The sequence below is a fragment of the Seriola dumerili genome, unplaced genomic scaffold, assembly GCF_002260705.1.
Source record: "Seriola dumerili isolate Sdu_G_001 unplaced genomic scaffold, Sdu_1.0 BDQW01000226.1, whole genome shotgun sequence".
Taxonomy (NCBI): Eukaryota; Metazoa; Chordata; class Actinopteri; order Carangiformes; family Carangidae; genus Seriola; species Seriola dumerili.
Window position 1 is genome coordinate 6,469,399 of NW_019174481.1, and position 16,219 is coordinate 6,485,617.

At 41.8% G+C, this 16,219-nt stretch overlaps 1 protein-coding gene across 2 annotated transcripts in view; it reads right to left on the reverse strand.

Moving 5' to 3' along the window:
* Nucleotides 1–13,439, reverse strand: part of LOC111228813 (glypican-1-like) — a 65,392-nt gene extending 51,953 nt beyond the window's left edge. The window contains exons 1-2 of one of the 2 annotated variants that reach the window (XM_022754886.1): nucleotides 13,352–13,439; nucleotides 12,659–13,219 (exon numbers count right to left, since the gene is read on the reverse strand). In XM_022754886.1, the coding sequence (XP_022610607.1) occupies nucleotides 12,659–12,818 (160 nt within the window). In that variant the 5' untranslated portion in view covers nucleotides 12,819–13,219; nucleotides 13,352–13,439. Of the gene's footprint in view, nucleotides 1–12,658; nucleotides 13,220–13,351 lie in introns of those variants that run through there. The other variant, XM_022754887.1, reaches the window with a different exon arrangement.
* Between the last annotated feature and the right edge of the window lie 2,780 nt (nucleotides 13,440–16,219).

Here is a 16,219-nt window from a genome sequence, read left to right on the forward strand (position 1 = left end):
AGCGTGTACATTTTGCAGCACGAGCTGAGGGAGAGTTGGAAATAAAGTTTTATTCTATTAGTCTTAAACGTTATTGCTATTTTTAAACAGGTGGAGTGGAGAGTGAAACCTGTGATGGTTAGAAATGTAGTCATTTTTATACACTCTCTTTTTTACCTTCCACTGCCACGGAGATGGTTGATGGTCAATTGCTAGCGCAACATCCGGTTGGTGACGCATCCCGGTGACCACACTCTCATTGGATATTGCGGGTGCGATCGCTGTTCCTTTCACACTACATGATTTTTAAATATCAAAGATGTTTTATATTTATAATTCAAAATCAGGGAGACTCAAATCCAGTTGGTAACATTAACATTATGTCTGTAAACCCCTCACATCACAGGATCGTTTGGGCAGATAAATCAGTTCAGACCAGCCTTGATTAGAGAATGACAGGAGGGGTGAATTGACCCAAAATCTGCCCAGTTATCCTCTAATGTGGAGCCAGCATTACTGGATAAAACCTGGATAAAGTCTAAACACACAGAGTCACATATGCAAGCCAGTACCTAACATCCCTTGGGGCAAAAACTCTTTCTAATATGACACTGTTGAGTCAGGGATTCCAGTTCAAGTACATTGCTGCAAGATGTTGCTTATTGTATCACGTTGTGCACGTGTTGCTCAGACTTATTTAAAGTTGTACTAAGGGTAAAAACAATATGATGACTATGTGCTGCTTTAAATATAAGCTGAGGGGTTCTGTGGGCAACATTTGCCTGTGGGTTTAAATCTGAGTTTAAGTTTCCGACAGGTTGCGGCGCAGAATGCAACATGACAAAAAGCTTTTGTACCCCCCCCCCCGTTACGTTCAAGCTGACCTTGAATGAAGCACTTAGTGTCCAACTATCTAAATGAAACTGGTTATAATTATAGCTCTCACTGATTGGCATACTGCACAGCAGCTCCCAGTGTATGTATCCAGTATGTACAATATGTATTTGTGATCCTCTGCAAGCCAGGAGGTCGCTGCTGTAAATAACATGTTCTTAGTCACCTTGTCTGATAGGATAAGAGACAAATGAACACACTTTATGTAAAACACATCTTATGTGTGTGCTTATTAAAATATGTAAGAAGAAACAGGCGTGCATTAGAGTAACACAGCACGACACTCACATTTTTACATAGTATATATTTAAATACAGACACTCAAACACCCATACAATACATAAACACATTATACGCATTAGAAACACACAAGGCAGCCAGCCATGCACTAAGCTTGAGTTGACAGAGTTCATTTGGAAGATGTAAAATATTTATGAGAGAAGACTCTGCAGGGGAGGAAGAAGAGATGAAAATAGTGAGGGCGCAAAGGAGGGATAGCAAATAATGAGACGAATGAAACAGTGACGAGTGGGCCCAACTGAAATGCCCTCTGTTATGGCTGAGCGGAAGAAATGCAAGCTAAATATGTCACTGTCATTTCAAGTTCATTAGCTCACTGCTTGCCATCCCCTCCTGGGAGGAACGAAAGAAAGGGAAGTTTATAAAGGTATATTTGTACAGTAGCAAAAATCGCTGAGCTCTTGTGAAACAGAATAGGAACTCACACCGATAGTTTTTTTTGTGACTTTTAAGCTTGTACCTTTAACATTCTTCTTCTTGAAAAAGTTGCTGATTGCACTTACTGTAAATTCTCCATTATAGCTTTTCTATTTCCATCCACAGCTGCGATAAATGAAGCCGCGGATGGAAATAGAACGCAGTGATGCAGTCACAAATGTATCAAAAAATGTCACATTACAAACAGCATCTTCAGTGTTGAAATAGATCAACATTCCTGTCAAACTATTCCACTGTTCTTGGATTTTTTCAGGTAGACAAACAAACAGAGTAAGTGCCAGCGCCTTGCTATTAATTGGCTTAAATGCTAGGTGTTTGCAGGGGACATGTAAGATGTACAGAGGTGATAATCCCCAGAACATTTATCTTAAAAGAGGACCTAAAAAAACTGACTGAAACTGATAGAGAGAAGCAGTCCGACATGGAAAGTGGAATTGTGGAAGTGGAAAAAGAACAAAAATTAGGATGTAGGTAATAAAAAGCTAATCCTGTACCAGCAAACAGGATGACAATTGACAGTAATTACATACCCCCCCTGTAATTATGAGCTTTTTTTATGCGCCCCTCTTCTCATAAGGCCTTACTAATCCCCTGGTCATTCCCGCTCCTCCATCTTCAGACAGTCACTCTACCTCCACATCTAAATAGCAATGCATGGTCCAGCCAAATAAGCAAACCACCATGACCTACAGGGGCTTTCCTTACCCACAAATAACGCTTGAGAAATGATGTCATATAAAACCAGATCTCAGTATCTAATTACAGAAAAATGTGCTTCGAAAGCACAAAATCCAACAGGAGATGAGAGCTGGAGTGGACTCAGAGAGAACAGAGGAAAAGCTGCTTCACCACAAACTGGGAGAGGGAGGGAGGGAGGGAGAGAGAGAGAGAGAGAGAGAGAGAGAGAGAGAGAGACTGCAGTGCACAGCTCGAACAACTCATTTTGGTGTTCTGATTGCTAGAAGAACTAATGTTATTTGGGGGGGACCAAGATTCTCTGTTTAAGCCAATTATACAGTGGAGATCCCGAAAATGTACCGGATGGAAAGGGAGACATGCAGTAGGATCACAGAGCACTAGGGCCTGGAAAAACTGCGCTCGCTCGGCTCCAGGAAGCCAATAAAACAACACACAGATTTCACTGTAATTACATTCAAACTCCGAGCAAAGGAAGTTGGAAGACGGTTAGAGTGAGTGTGAGAAAATAGATTCCCACAGGCAGATTTTAAAAGAAAACTAAAAGGAAGCTACAAAATTTTACAGAATCCAGAAATCCCATGCAGTGTTATAGCACTAAATTTTAAGGGAAACATTTTAAGAATTAATCTATCTCATTCGCATATTTCTCTCCCAAAGCCCAGAGGACGGAGGAGTCCTGAGCTGCATTTAAAGCTCCACTGATGATGATGATTTTCTTGGATTTTTGAATTATACCCTGAACATTAAAGCCACGTGGCTTTAATGTTCAGACTGTAAATTTCATGGTAAAATTAGATCACAAAAATATGGAGTCATAAAAATCACAGACAAGTACCCGAAAACAAACTAAACTAGCAATGCTTTTGGAGAGCATCTGTGAGCATGCAGTAAATTTCACATGAAAAATAAATGAATTCACAACTTCCTCCGCAGGAGCAGATAGGGAGAGAATGAGAGAGATACAGCCTCAAAGGCAGAAACGACTTAGGGATAGAGAAAGAGAGAAGAAATAATTACGATAATGGAAACTAGTGTGAAACAGTTTATCTCGATGAGAGAAAACCTTCAGGAAATTACGAAACGCCAAGTAACAATAAAGCAAAATAACGCTATTATGTGGAGCCACTTGCCTACAGCAGCTAAAAACAAAATCCTCCAAAATGGCCAATTTAAAAAGCCAAAGAGAGAACTATCAGAGACAGTGAGATCTGACAGAGCTGAAGAGAAAGTGGCAACTCTTCTGCATACAAAGTATGGGAACATGCTTCTAGTTTGGAAGAGATTATGGAGAATAATGTTTACACCTCAGGGGAGAGGAGGGGAAACTGGAGTCAAAGAAGATATTCACAAGTCTTGAAACACCTGGTATATCTGCTTCACACACACATAGAAACACATAAGCTAACAGCCAGATAACTTCTACACTGTTTTATTCTGAGAGGATGTGAGCTACGGTATTTCTAATAACAACCTATGTGTGGAAGAAAGGGCCACTGCTGAACAGAGCAGAACAAAAGTGACTGCTTATCAAAGGGAAGTGTGTGGTTGAGGGATATGTGTACTGTTGCATCTGTGTGTCCTATCTTTATTAAATCTGTATTGTGTGTAGAAGGCGCTGGAGCAGTGAGGTGCAGGACGCAGAGATTCAACGGTTAGACGACACCTTACTGATTTTATCATTTACTCCTATCTTTTTATATACAAGCCCAATCTCTCATCTCTTCAATTCCTATTTCCTCATTTTTCTATTTGAGAGATAGGGGCCTAAAGGCTGTCTCCATCAGAGAATATCAATCTATTTTGGCAATTATATTGTGTATCCAGAACTGTGCTCTAAAGAGTAGCTGGGCTTCACAAAGAAAAGTAGTGCAAAATGTGTTTGCTCCACGCAAACCATTTCATGCAGTGAAGGACATGACAAAGCACTTCCTAGTCATAATGACCCTGAATAAGATGAGTTTAGCCATGCCGTAATTTGAAGACAGCTGGGGCTGTGTAAAGGTTTTCATAAACAACTTTGTTTTTGACAACTGAAAACAGGGCTGCATTATTGCTGATTATTTTCTCGATTAATCACTTGATCTGTAAAATGTCAGAAAATAGTGAAACCTGCCAATTACAAGTTTCTAAAGTCCAAGGTGACGTCTTCAAATATCTTTTCCTGTTTGACCAACAGGTTAAGACTAAAAAAAATATTAAATTTCTCACAAAGAAAAGCAGTAAATTTCAATAGTTGAGAAGCTGGAACAAAGTAATGTTGTAATGATATTTTTGCTTGAAAATGATAGAATGTATTATTATCAATAGTTGTTGGTAAATTTTGTGTTGACTGACTAATCAATTCATCAAATAATCATCTCAGGTTTAAATCAAAATATAGCAGCAATATAACAGATTTGCTTGAAAATAATTGAGGGTTGATGCGTAAAACAATTAACATGCCACAAGATAAAGAATATTAATAACATACTGTATATAATTAAAAGAAACACAAAATACTACTAATAATATTTACTATAATACTAACTACTAATACTACTACTAATACTAATATTTATGAGGAATAGCTGTGTGGCAGTTTAAATCTGCTGAGAATTCCTAAATTTAGTCATACCCAAGTAAACATAATACGGGTTCAATAAAAACTTGAATCAATAAACAGAATCAGAATCACAATTGATGAAATCTAAATGATATCCAACCCCATGTGAGTGTGTCCGTCTGGCACTGTGAGCTGCTGAATTTGTTGCCATGGTGCCATAGACACAGGATTTCCCCTCTGGGATGTGTATTAGCCAAAGAATGAAAGTCTCCAAACAAATACTTCAAACCACAGCTGCAGTCAGTGCGTATGTATGTGTGTGTGTGTGTGTGTGTGTGTGTGTGAGCTGGTGTAGGGCGTGTCACCCTGTAAAATTCATACTGCGTGGCCTCACTTAATATGGTAGTGGGCGTCCCGGTTTGGGTCTGTACCATCTGTCAAGCAGTGGGAGGGCAAGAGGAGAGGGAGCTGGAGCAGAAGCGAAGCCACGCTGAGAGCTAAAGCCAGTTCCTTGTCACTTCAAATACTCACCTTGTCTGCAGAATGCACTGCTGGAGGGGATCACAACAGCTTGGCGTGGCACACATACACACACATTTACATAACTGACGAAAGGGCAAAACAAAAAAATTGCAGCAATCTCACTCACACTCAAACACACACACACACACACACACACACACACACACACACACACACACACACACACACACACACACACACACACAATGACAGCAAATGGAAAGGAAGCGGTTTAATAACATTTTCACTTTGGCTTTAGAAGTCATGCAGAGTGCACACATCTGTGTCACACACACAAATGGACACTCTCTCATTCGCTCATGGACCCATTGGTCACATGCACACACATCTGCACCCAACATCCCCACACACGCACACTCACATACACACACACACATACACACACAACCAGAGACGGGGAAGGGGCTTTGACAAGGGAATAATTCTCCTTTTGACACAGCCAATTCCTCTGAAGACAAAAGAGGACTCAAACACAGAGACACTGCGGCCCTGAGAGGGAAACAACACACATACTCCCCCACGCGCCACACACACACACACACACACACACACACACGCCTGTTGCAATGACACTACAACCCCCTGTGGTGACAAAAAAAGACTGGCCTATGCTGTCATCTGTGTGTGTGTGTGTGTGTGCTTGCCAAGGGAAGGCTGATGTACGTGTGAACTCCTACTCTCACATTAGACAAGTGACAGGGAACAAAAGACAAGAGGAGCGCAAGACGAGCGACGCCAGCAGCTCAAGTGCATTCTGGTCGGAGAAGAGGCAGCTGACACTTGTCGAGGTAGTGCATCATGTTCTAAAAAGCAATCACCGCTCACTCTCGGACCTCAATTTCACTACCTTTTAGACACTGCGGTTGTTTTGTAAAATTAGTTATAGGAAATAGAAACGAAAACAGTGACACGTTTGCCAGCCCTTATGTCTGCCTGTCTCTCCACATATGAGTCAATGCATTTGACTATTTTCTTGACTTGTGTTTGTCACAGGAAATAGGAAGACAAATCGTCAGCTTTCTGTCTATCCGAAACTGTTTCGTTTTTAGATGACTACTTTATGCTCGGTGCTTTATACAAAAAAGCAGGTTAGTGAGCAATCTGTGAAGAGGTTTCTCTGTCCTTATTCACACATTACACAGAGTTCAGAGCAACTAAATATGTTTGGACAGACCGTCCTCCATATTTCAATGTTTCTACCAGGCCAGAGAATGAAAATGATTACATAAGGAAATGCAGCACAGAACGTGTTTCTTTAAAAGGAGCGATTTCCTTTCATCCATTTTAAACTCCACATTCTCTCTTCTTCTTGTTTCTTGTAGTAGTAGTTTTTTCCCAACATATAGCCTGTCAGAGGGCAGAGCAGGGTCTTGCAAAGCCAAGCAGACCAAAGCAGCCCAAGTCAGCAGTCCATCAGCCCCCCGCCCCTCTCTCTCTCTCCCTCTCTATGTCTCTCTGTATGGTGAACATCAAACACACTGTGGTCTGTTTCATGCTCCCTGCAGCCCATTATGGCTTAATGCTTCAAGAGGCTTCTTACTGACTTCAGCATTTTAACAACTCCGGCATATTCAGTTGGTAGGCAAACACACATACACAAAGACACATGCGCGCCAACAAACACGTATGCACAGCTACACATGAACAGGCACAGACAGGAGCCCAGATGCAGGGATTCACACACTTTAAACTGCGGCAGAGTTATGAGCCTGCACTCTGTGATACAGAAACAACTGTTGCTTTTGCTTTAATCTGTCTGAAGAGAAAGACCAACAGATGCACACAGCTTTATGCTGATATTAACCTTCAAATAAGCCTTGCCGCTCTTATCTCCAACTCAGTTAATGAGTTCCATTCACAAGGCGGCAATATGTAATTCAGTGCGATCAATTAGTTATCCACTATATGGGGAATAAGAACAGCACATCAACGGGGATATTAATGGGATGGCGATAAGGCTACTGTCCAGAACAGCCACAATGACAACACTGCACGTTATCTCAACACACACAATATTTACTATTTACAGTTAAGTCTGGTCTGTCTCTTTATCTCTCCAGAGCCCTTCTCAGGCATAGAACACATAACATTGTTGAAGTGTTGTCTTTTTTCAGTCAGACATGCCTGTGCAATTCGTAAATGTTGCTGTAGCTTTAGAGATTTGATGGATATTAATGAATTCATCCATGCAGCTAAAAGGGTTGTTTTTATTTATTGCTGCTGTTTTTGTTTTCATAATTTTTAATTCCCTACACTGTGAGGAGAAGAATGTCCTCAAGAACTTAAAAACATTTGGTGGAATTAAACAAATTGTATTTCCTTTCATAAGAGATGATCATTGAATGAATGAATTATTACAGTGCTCTTAATTAGGAAGAGAAGACGGACATTTTTTAGTTTTCTCTGTGCCTACTTAAAGGAGCTATTCGTTTCTTCTGCCGCCAAATGTGATTTCTCACCAGGAGCGGACGGTGGAAACTTGACAAGAGCTAAAGCTATCATTGCGTTTACAACACAAGAGGTTATAATATTCCTCTCTGAGCAGCGCTACACCTTCAGGGCTGATTGGAAAGTGGCGAGATGGGCCGGGACTAGCTGGTCAGCGCGCTAACTTCACTACAAGAAAAGACGTGATAGAGACGAGTGTTAACATTGGCTTGCTTCCCACCGCTGGAGACAGCGCTTGGTGAGTAAAGGACTAAAGTTTGATGCTGAATTCACAATGTTTCTTCTAGACTGGTGAGTCAACAGCCGGTAATGCTAACACTGGCTGTGTAACAATAGCAAAAACCTAAAAATAACTCCTTTAAAAAGAAGATTACACAAAAACAAAACCTACATCTAATTTATTGCTACATAGCTTTGTCATTACTTCGCAGTGGATATATATACGCTATGATAAACTATTTGCCAGTTGTCCATCATGTGTTCCTAAACTGGGACAAAAATAAAGTCTCCATGCTGATAACAATACAATGCGATGACAGTGACACTGTGAATATGTATTTTTTATATGCCTAACTGGCATGAGAGAACATCGCTGAGGGGACAGGAGCGAGATACCATCGCAGGCTGGCAGTGAACCCCCATCTCCATTTAACCTCTGACTGGAAGGTGGTGTAGAGGGCAGCAAACACACCAGCAGCCATTATCTTATCATTACCCTCCGTCAAAGAGGAGAAAGTTACAGAGGGAGATTTTTTACTCAGTGTGAGAAAACTTGTGCTCTGTTTTAACTGCAGAGATGCTATTACACATTTCAGGACATATATCTAAATTCTCAGTCAAGTGACTGAGTTCAAAACATTCCCATACTTTTCGCTGTGGGCTACCATAGTGATCAGCCCATTTTTCCAGCCACAAGCCAGGCTTTAGTCAACAACAGTTCCTAGCAGGCCTGGTGAGCAGCAATCCCACTGTATCATTAGCCAAACACTGGTTAGAGATGACACTTCAGAGCACTGAGCTGCTCACAGTCAGCCTGTAGCAACCAGCAATCAACAACAACACAAATACAGCATGGGAAAGCCAATGCCGAACCAATATGCTACTAGCCTTCCTGCAGATGTCTCATGCAGCTTGTCTCTTTGTATAGGCTTATATGACATTCAGCATCTAACACTCATTGGCTGCCAGCTGCTTTCAAAGAGCGTCTGGCGCCTCTCTCTTTAAGAGCCGATGAGAGAGAGAGAAACAGAGAGATGAAGAATGTCATCCCCTGAAAGACAAAAAGATAAGTCATCACGACTGTAATGATGGGGTGGGACAGGGAGGGGGCAGCGCAGGGAGGAGACAGATGAGCCTCATAAAAATCAATCATCCATTTTTGGTAAACACAGACAAAAAAAACCCCAAAAAAAACAAAACATTGACATTACATTACACATGGAGTTAAACTACAATCATCACATTCATTTTGAGAGCATCAATCAGTTTGCTTGATTATTTGTGAACCATTGCTCTTCATTTCTGCTCAAGTGATACTGTTCCCATGGTCCAGTAAACACTGCTTCAACACAATGATAACAAACAGCTCAGCCTTAACTCAATAGCTTTCTTCTGCGTGGCTTTTTCCCCTGAGCAAATTACTTAAGAATAGGGGACTATCCAAGTTGGTATATGAGGCGTATCGATGTGAAAGCAATATCCAGGAATCTTCTTTCACCGCTGACTGAGCATAATCAAACAGAGACTGTGATACGGGATGGGGGGGTTCAGCTCGTTGAAGATTTCTTACTTCTTTTTTTTTTGCCTCAGACATTTAGAAAAGTACATCATTCAAATGTAAAAAACAGAGGTATAAAAGTAAAAATTATATTTTAAAACCAAAAAATCTTGGAATTTAATTAAAAAAATGAAATGGCAATAGCTATGGTAATACTTTTTTGTTTAACCTTTTTTTTGGGGTATATTTATTACAGACCTTGTTCAGACTTAATTTGCATATGCTTCCATGTTTGATTATTCAAATTTTGTGCATCTAAAAATGAAGTCTAATATTAAGCTCAAAGGTGTTGGCTACTTTGTGTGCCAAGGACGTTTTTCCTCATATATTGTGCAGTGGCATTTCAAAGTGCAGCGACTGGACATCATTTTCAGAGTTGGGATGCAGTCGTCTCTCATCGTCCTCCCAGACTCAACCTGGGTGATGTACTCAGCATGTGACCTTGAGTCAGACTCAGCCAATACATTAGGTTGATCAAGCCCTGGTGTCACAGCAGGAAATATCCTTCTGCAAATGTCAGGGATCATCCACAACATTCAGGTGGCGCATAATTTGGAGGCATAAATTAAAGCTTTCATATTTTACCAAGGTGTTTAATATGCCAGACTGGAGCGAACCAGCAGTTATTTATGCTTGAGAGCCAAGAGACGGGGACACCGGAGAAATATTGTCAATGTACAAAGCCAGATCTCCCCCCTCTCTTTACGTCTCTCTATCTCTACCCCTCTCTCTCATCTCTCTTTTCTGTCATTTCTTCATCTATCTCTTCCTGACCCTCAGTCTCACTCCCTTATTTTCTCTCTTATTGAGAATACGTTGACCCCAGACTTATTTAAGCTCCACATCATTGATTGAAACAAGAGGAATAGGTGGTGTCATGACAAGACAGATTTGCTCTTTAGAGCATTATGGATTACAGACATATGGAAGAAAAGGGGATTTCTAAGGGACCAGAGCTGGCGTTAATTCTGTCAAATGATTTATTCAGTATGGTCAATCAGTTAAATTAGAAGTGTCCAGTTACTACTTGGCCCTCACTACCTTATGATGCATGGCGTGATGACATGAGCTAACAGTTTCATCACATTACGGCCCCACCCTCAAATCTTATAATCTCTCCCATCCTATCAGTGTAATCACTAGGAAAGAGCTATTGTATATCTCTGCATTGGATATCATGTTCCTCATAAATGCACTATTAATGTTTTATTTATGCAGCTCAAGATAAAACACAGAAAATCTGTGTTTAAAAGCAAAACCGACTGCACAATATATATATATATATATATATATATATATATATAGTGTTTCTCTCAAGACACAATGCTCTCTCTGCAACCATGCTGTGCTGTGTGACAGCCTATATGCTATCAGAAAATAGAGCAGTTTCTACTTTAGGATATTTGTGAATGTGTGACCTTTAGGTGAATACTGCTGAAAGTCACCCTTGTATGTCTCAGTACCACTCAGCCACCATTCTGTACTAATGGACAAACACTGCTGTCTTCACAGAGAAGAAGAGTTTATCTGCTGACACGGTTATGTAGCACTCTGTGAAAAAAAAAAAAGAATTGGATGATACAGAAAAGGTGGCTGACGCAGAGTCTAGAAAAAGTATGTTATCAGATAGGGACTGACTGTAGCTGTGTTTCAGTGAGAATCACTGTAGCGAAATTCAGATGAATATTGCCCACATCCACATTTCATTTCCTGTTGGAGATTACTTCAAATATTATTGCTGTACTGTCAGCTCTCTATGTTTGGAAAATACTTCTTTACATTCACAGTTTTGGGACAGTGAAATAAAAAGTGTGCTAGTTCAAAACTGAGTTCTATTGCATTTGAATGTGCACACAGGAAAGTGGTTGTGTAGGCATGCGTGGTCACAGTCTCCTGTCTTGTCCATGCATGTACGATACTGTAACTGTAGAACCTGAAATTGCAGTTAACTCTGTGTGTGTGTGTGTGTGTGTGTGTGTGTGTGTGTGTGTGTGTGTGTGTGTGTGTGTGTGTGTGTGTGTGAGAAAGCGTTGCACCGAATTCCAGGAGTGGCACACGTGTAATCATCTGAACTGTAGAGGGGCTTGTGACTGTCTGACATCAGACCATGAATGACACAGTGAGCAACATCGTGTTTGCGTGGTTCCAGCCCAGTCAAGTGACTGGCTGGCAATTTAGAAGGAAGAATTCCCTGCGCAAAGACAAGAGAGCTTAAAGAAGAGAAAAGATTCGGGAGTGTCTTCAGGAGTAGCAGCTTAATTTTGAGGCATAGGGAAACTGAGAAAAGAAAACATAAAGCGAGGTGCTGATCCTGCATCTGCGTTTCCAAAAATGTCAAGTGTGAGAACATTTGAAGAGGCTTTCTCACATTTTTGATCAGGGATGAACAGCCAGATTGTCTGTGACACGTCTGTACTGTCTTGATATCTTTTCAAAGCAGTGTTTCATCCTGAGAGATAGCCAAGAGCTAGAGCTCCTCTGCTTTACCATGTGACGTGAAATGAGTGTGACTACAGGTTGAAAAGCTACAGAGTTAGACGTCTCATCTGCTTCCTCTCTCACAACAAATATAAACTAGGAAAAGACTTCATTTTAAGCTTGTGGTTAACAAGGATTGCTCTAAATATCCTGTATACCACACTGAGCACAAAGAGCAGAGTTTGTGAACCAACTACATAGAAACCTATAATCATTCATTCCTATTGGATAGGTCAGATCTGCACAACAGCACTTAGATACAATAAATGGTGTTACTGCAGGTGCGACTTTGGCCCCAAAATAGACTAACATTCCTTGGGGGGACTTGCAGAGGGATTATGCTCCTGGTGGCAATGAGTTTAAAGCAACTGTGAGCTTCTTTACTGTGTATTTAACACATTGTTGCATAATTTAAATAACAGATATATTGCGTTTGGACAGACTGACTGTCCTGAAAGTATTTCTGGCTTCAGGGGTAAAGATCAGATTCAGTCCAGAGAAAGGTGTGCGCACAACATGAACAGCAGACTTTGGACAGGCTGTATATTTAAGGAGCTTACCTGATATTTCAGCCTGAGGGACACTTTCAATAGAGAATCCTTTCCCGCTATAAAACTGCCTGATATCCGAACAACTCCGGGCTTTGCTGGTGCCTTTGTCCCCATAGGCTGGTGCCGTCAGAGAGCACAGTGCCAGAGCCGCTATGATGAAGGAATCCATCCCAGCCGACCGGTGTATGTGGTCAAGTGCAAATCCGACCAAGAGCCGAAGCGACTGTGTTGAGTCCTAAACGGAGCAGGAGACTCCCAGTAAGTAGCCGCGTGTCAAACAGGGCTACTGAGTGCTGCTGTGCGTAAAATATCCTCCACCTTCCTCTCCTCCTTCTTCCCTTTCAGTGCGTCTGCTGAGTGTGGGGCTGCTCTCCGCGCACTGCTGCAAGGCACAAGAGCGACTCTTCACAGCGCAGAGGTTTCGTCTCTCCCCAGTCCTATAACGCAGGGCCGATGTGGACAGGACAAGACCCTCAGGTATTATTTTCCCCAAATAACTATAGGCTATCTTCTCACGCCGTGCTCGGGTTTAAGTGCAGATTTATATCCACTGTTGGGATTTTGGTTCACCTAAAGAGAGAGAATGAAGAGATGAAAGATTTAGGTTATGCATTCACAGCTGAAATTATTTAAGTCATGTAAGAAAATAGCGTCTGTGTTGCGCTGACGCTGTGCAGCCTGGTTCTTTCGCCACACGCCTACCGGCTATGACGGCCCGGAGGGATCTGAGTAAAGTGGTGCGCACAGGCAGCTACCGCAGCTCGTTTCCAGCTCAGGCTTTTCTGAACGATGCTTTGCCAACGCTGCCACTCTGTGGAGTGAGGAGGCGGGGGGAGAGAGCGAGAGGGGGGGGGCATACGAGGTTTCACGTTCCTCTTGCCATTTCCGTTTCATTCTGTCTCATCTAAATATTATTTGTGGACATGTTTCAGAATGACATTACTGTCTGGTTTGATTCGTGGGTTTAGTTTAGGAAACATCTGTCATTTTCAGTCTGTAGCAGTCTCTCTCGCTCTGTGTGTGTGTGTGTGTATGTGTGTGTGTGTGTGTGTGTGTGCGTGTGTGTGTGTGTATGTGGTTGGAAGTGAAGGAATGTGCACTGCGCGTCCTGACAGCTTGATCTCCACCAGCCAGGTGTCACAGGTGAGCTGTGGGCGTGCCCTCGAGCCCCAGGTAGACCAACCCACCCACCAGTGCAGGCCAACGCTGAGTATACCCCTCCTCCACTCTGCACAGAGCATCTGTACACATGCGCCATATCACTCCACAAGGTGCAATTAAGGAGCCAACAAGTCACTACCTGCCCTGTGCCTTTTCCCGGTTTACCTGTCACCTGCTGAATGCATTCATTATCTGAGTTTCTGTGCTGTACAACAAAAGCATGAAATGTTCCTGAATAATTTCAGGCTTGATCGAACACAGAAAAGAAGCTATACGAAACAAGAGCTATCCTCGCCTTCAGTATGAAAGAAGTTTGCACTTGTCTTATAGCCTACATACAATAACACTATAAATACAAAAGACCCCCATCCCTTGTTTGTTTTTTCAATGATGCTACAGTTTAGCTTTTCCTATGAAGCCTGTTTCCTCTTACATCCCTAAAGGAAATGCTTTGTTTATAAAGCAGGCTACATTTTATACATACTTGGAATTTTTCCATTTATTCATTGCTTCTAATAGGATCCCCTGATTCCCGGTTCCCAGGTCCAGATCTAGCAGGCCAGTGCATGGCCAGTAGCTGCAATATGTCCATAACTAATGCTTTTGTTTATTTGGGGATTCATTAATTTGTATGCGAGAGGAAAAAGTTCACTCAGTTCAGGTCGGTTTGAACCCAGGGCCCTCTTCTCATGAAGCAATAAAATTGAGTTTAAAAGTCTCATTACATTATTACACTTTGAGTATGGTATTGGCCTCATAAATGCGAAGTTCACACATCCTCCCGTCTTACACCATTCATACGAACATGCACAGTCAAAAGTTCAAGGTAAGGTAAAAGCAGTGCTGTGAGTGTTATGTGCTGAGAAACCCACAAAACATTCAGCTGATATTAAATGACTCTGGTGTGGACCTGGATTGCAACGAAAAGGACATGCAGTTCTCTCACTTAAATGTCTCCTTAGTCATCTCAGTGTATGAAACTGAATCAGACAGTGTTTGATGGTGTCACAACTGTGGGAGATGCTTTTTAAGGATCGTTTTGCCAAAGAAGATGCCACCGCACATTATTGCAGTGACACATGGAAAAACTCCAGTGCAGCCTGAAATAACCAACCGTCACACAACAGACAGACAAACAAAAGTGAGATGCGACGAGAGAAAACCAGAGACGGCAGGGTGAAGGAGAGAGCCATATAGCAAGTAAAGTCATTTCCTGCCTCCAAATCATTCTATTTATGAAGGCAGACATTGTTTATGAATGCATTAGGAAAACGTTACTCTATAATTAGTCTGTTCCTCATGACTGGATGAGTCCAAACAAAGAGGACAGCATCTTGCATATCGCTAACTGACAAATAGCTACACTTGCTTCCCATTATTGCAGCTCTGAAATGAGAAGGCATGAATTACACCTTCGTTCTGCTAAATCAAGTGGTCGACTCTGACACTAAAGCGCTGCAGTTACTCTGCTAAAGTTGAGACTTGTGTAACTGTGCCACACAGCAGACAGAAACCACTTTCTAATTATGTGTAATACCCTTGCTCCACTGTTCTCATTGCTGAAGGGGAATACCGGCCAGAGTTAAAGCACATGTGGCCAGAGGTTAATAAGTCTGGTGGCCTCAAAGTGTGTGTGTGTGATAACATGTCTGTCCGTATTATATATGGGTTTGTGTATGTACGACCTTTATGTGTACGTGTGTCTGTGCCCATTTCTCGTTTATGTGTGAGAGGCAGTTGGTGCGAGTGTGTAATGTGAGTTTATGTGTCTGACTGTGTCCCATATGTGGCCATAGGTCGGCAATGCTGTTGGAGAAACTGATTGGCCCTCCACTGTCTGGTATGGAGATCATGTAATTAACGCTCAGTAAAGCCACAGAGCAGCCATGTTTTCTTCAGGCTGCCTCCCATTGAAGTTTTATTGGCTCTGACCATGAAAGGCCTCCTAATGAGGAGCAGGATGCTGGGGGAAGTTCAGGAGACCGGGGAGTGCAAAAGAGGGGAGGCAGAATGGTAGAAAAGAGAGAGGGAGAGAGAGGGGAGAGAACGGGGTGAGAGGGTGTGCAACTGAGCAACTGTCAGTTTTCATGTAACATGTGCAGTAATTATGTGGTGAGCAGTTTCAGGGGCGTGAAGAGGTTTTCTAGTGAAAATTACACTGCATCCGTACAGAAATACTACAGATGTTAGACTACGTCTTCCAAGCAAAAACACTCACACTTGATTCAAATTAGATACATGGAAGAAAATGTTATTATAACACATGCTTCTCCCTCGAAATGATTAGTAGACTTGACAACTCATCTTTTGAGTGTTGGCACACAGAAAATAAGTATGTCAGATATTGAGTAAGTACAGTGATAGTGACCCAAACCTATCCAAAGATAATTGTGTCAGAACTACTGCTCT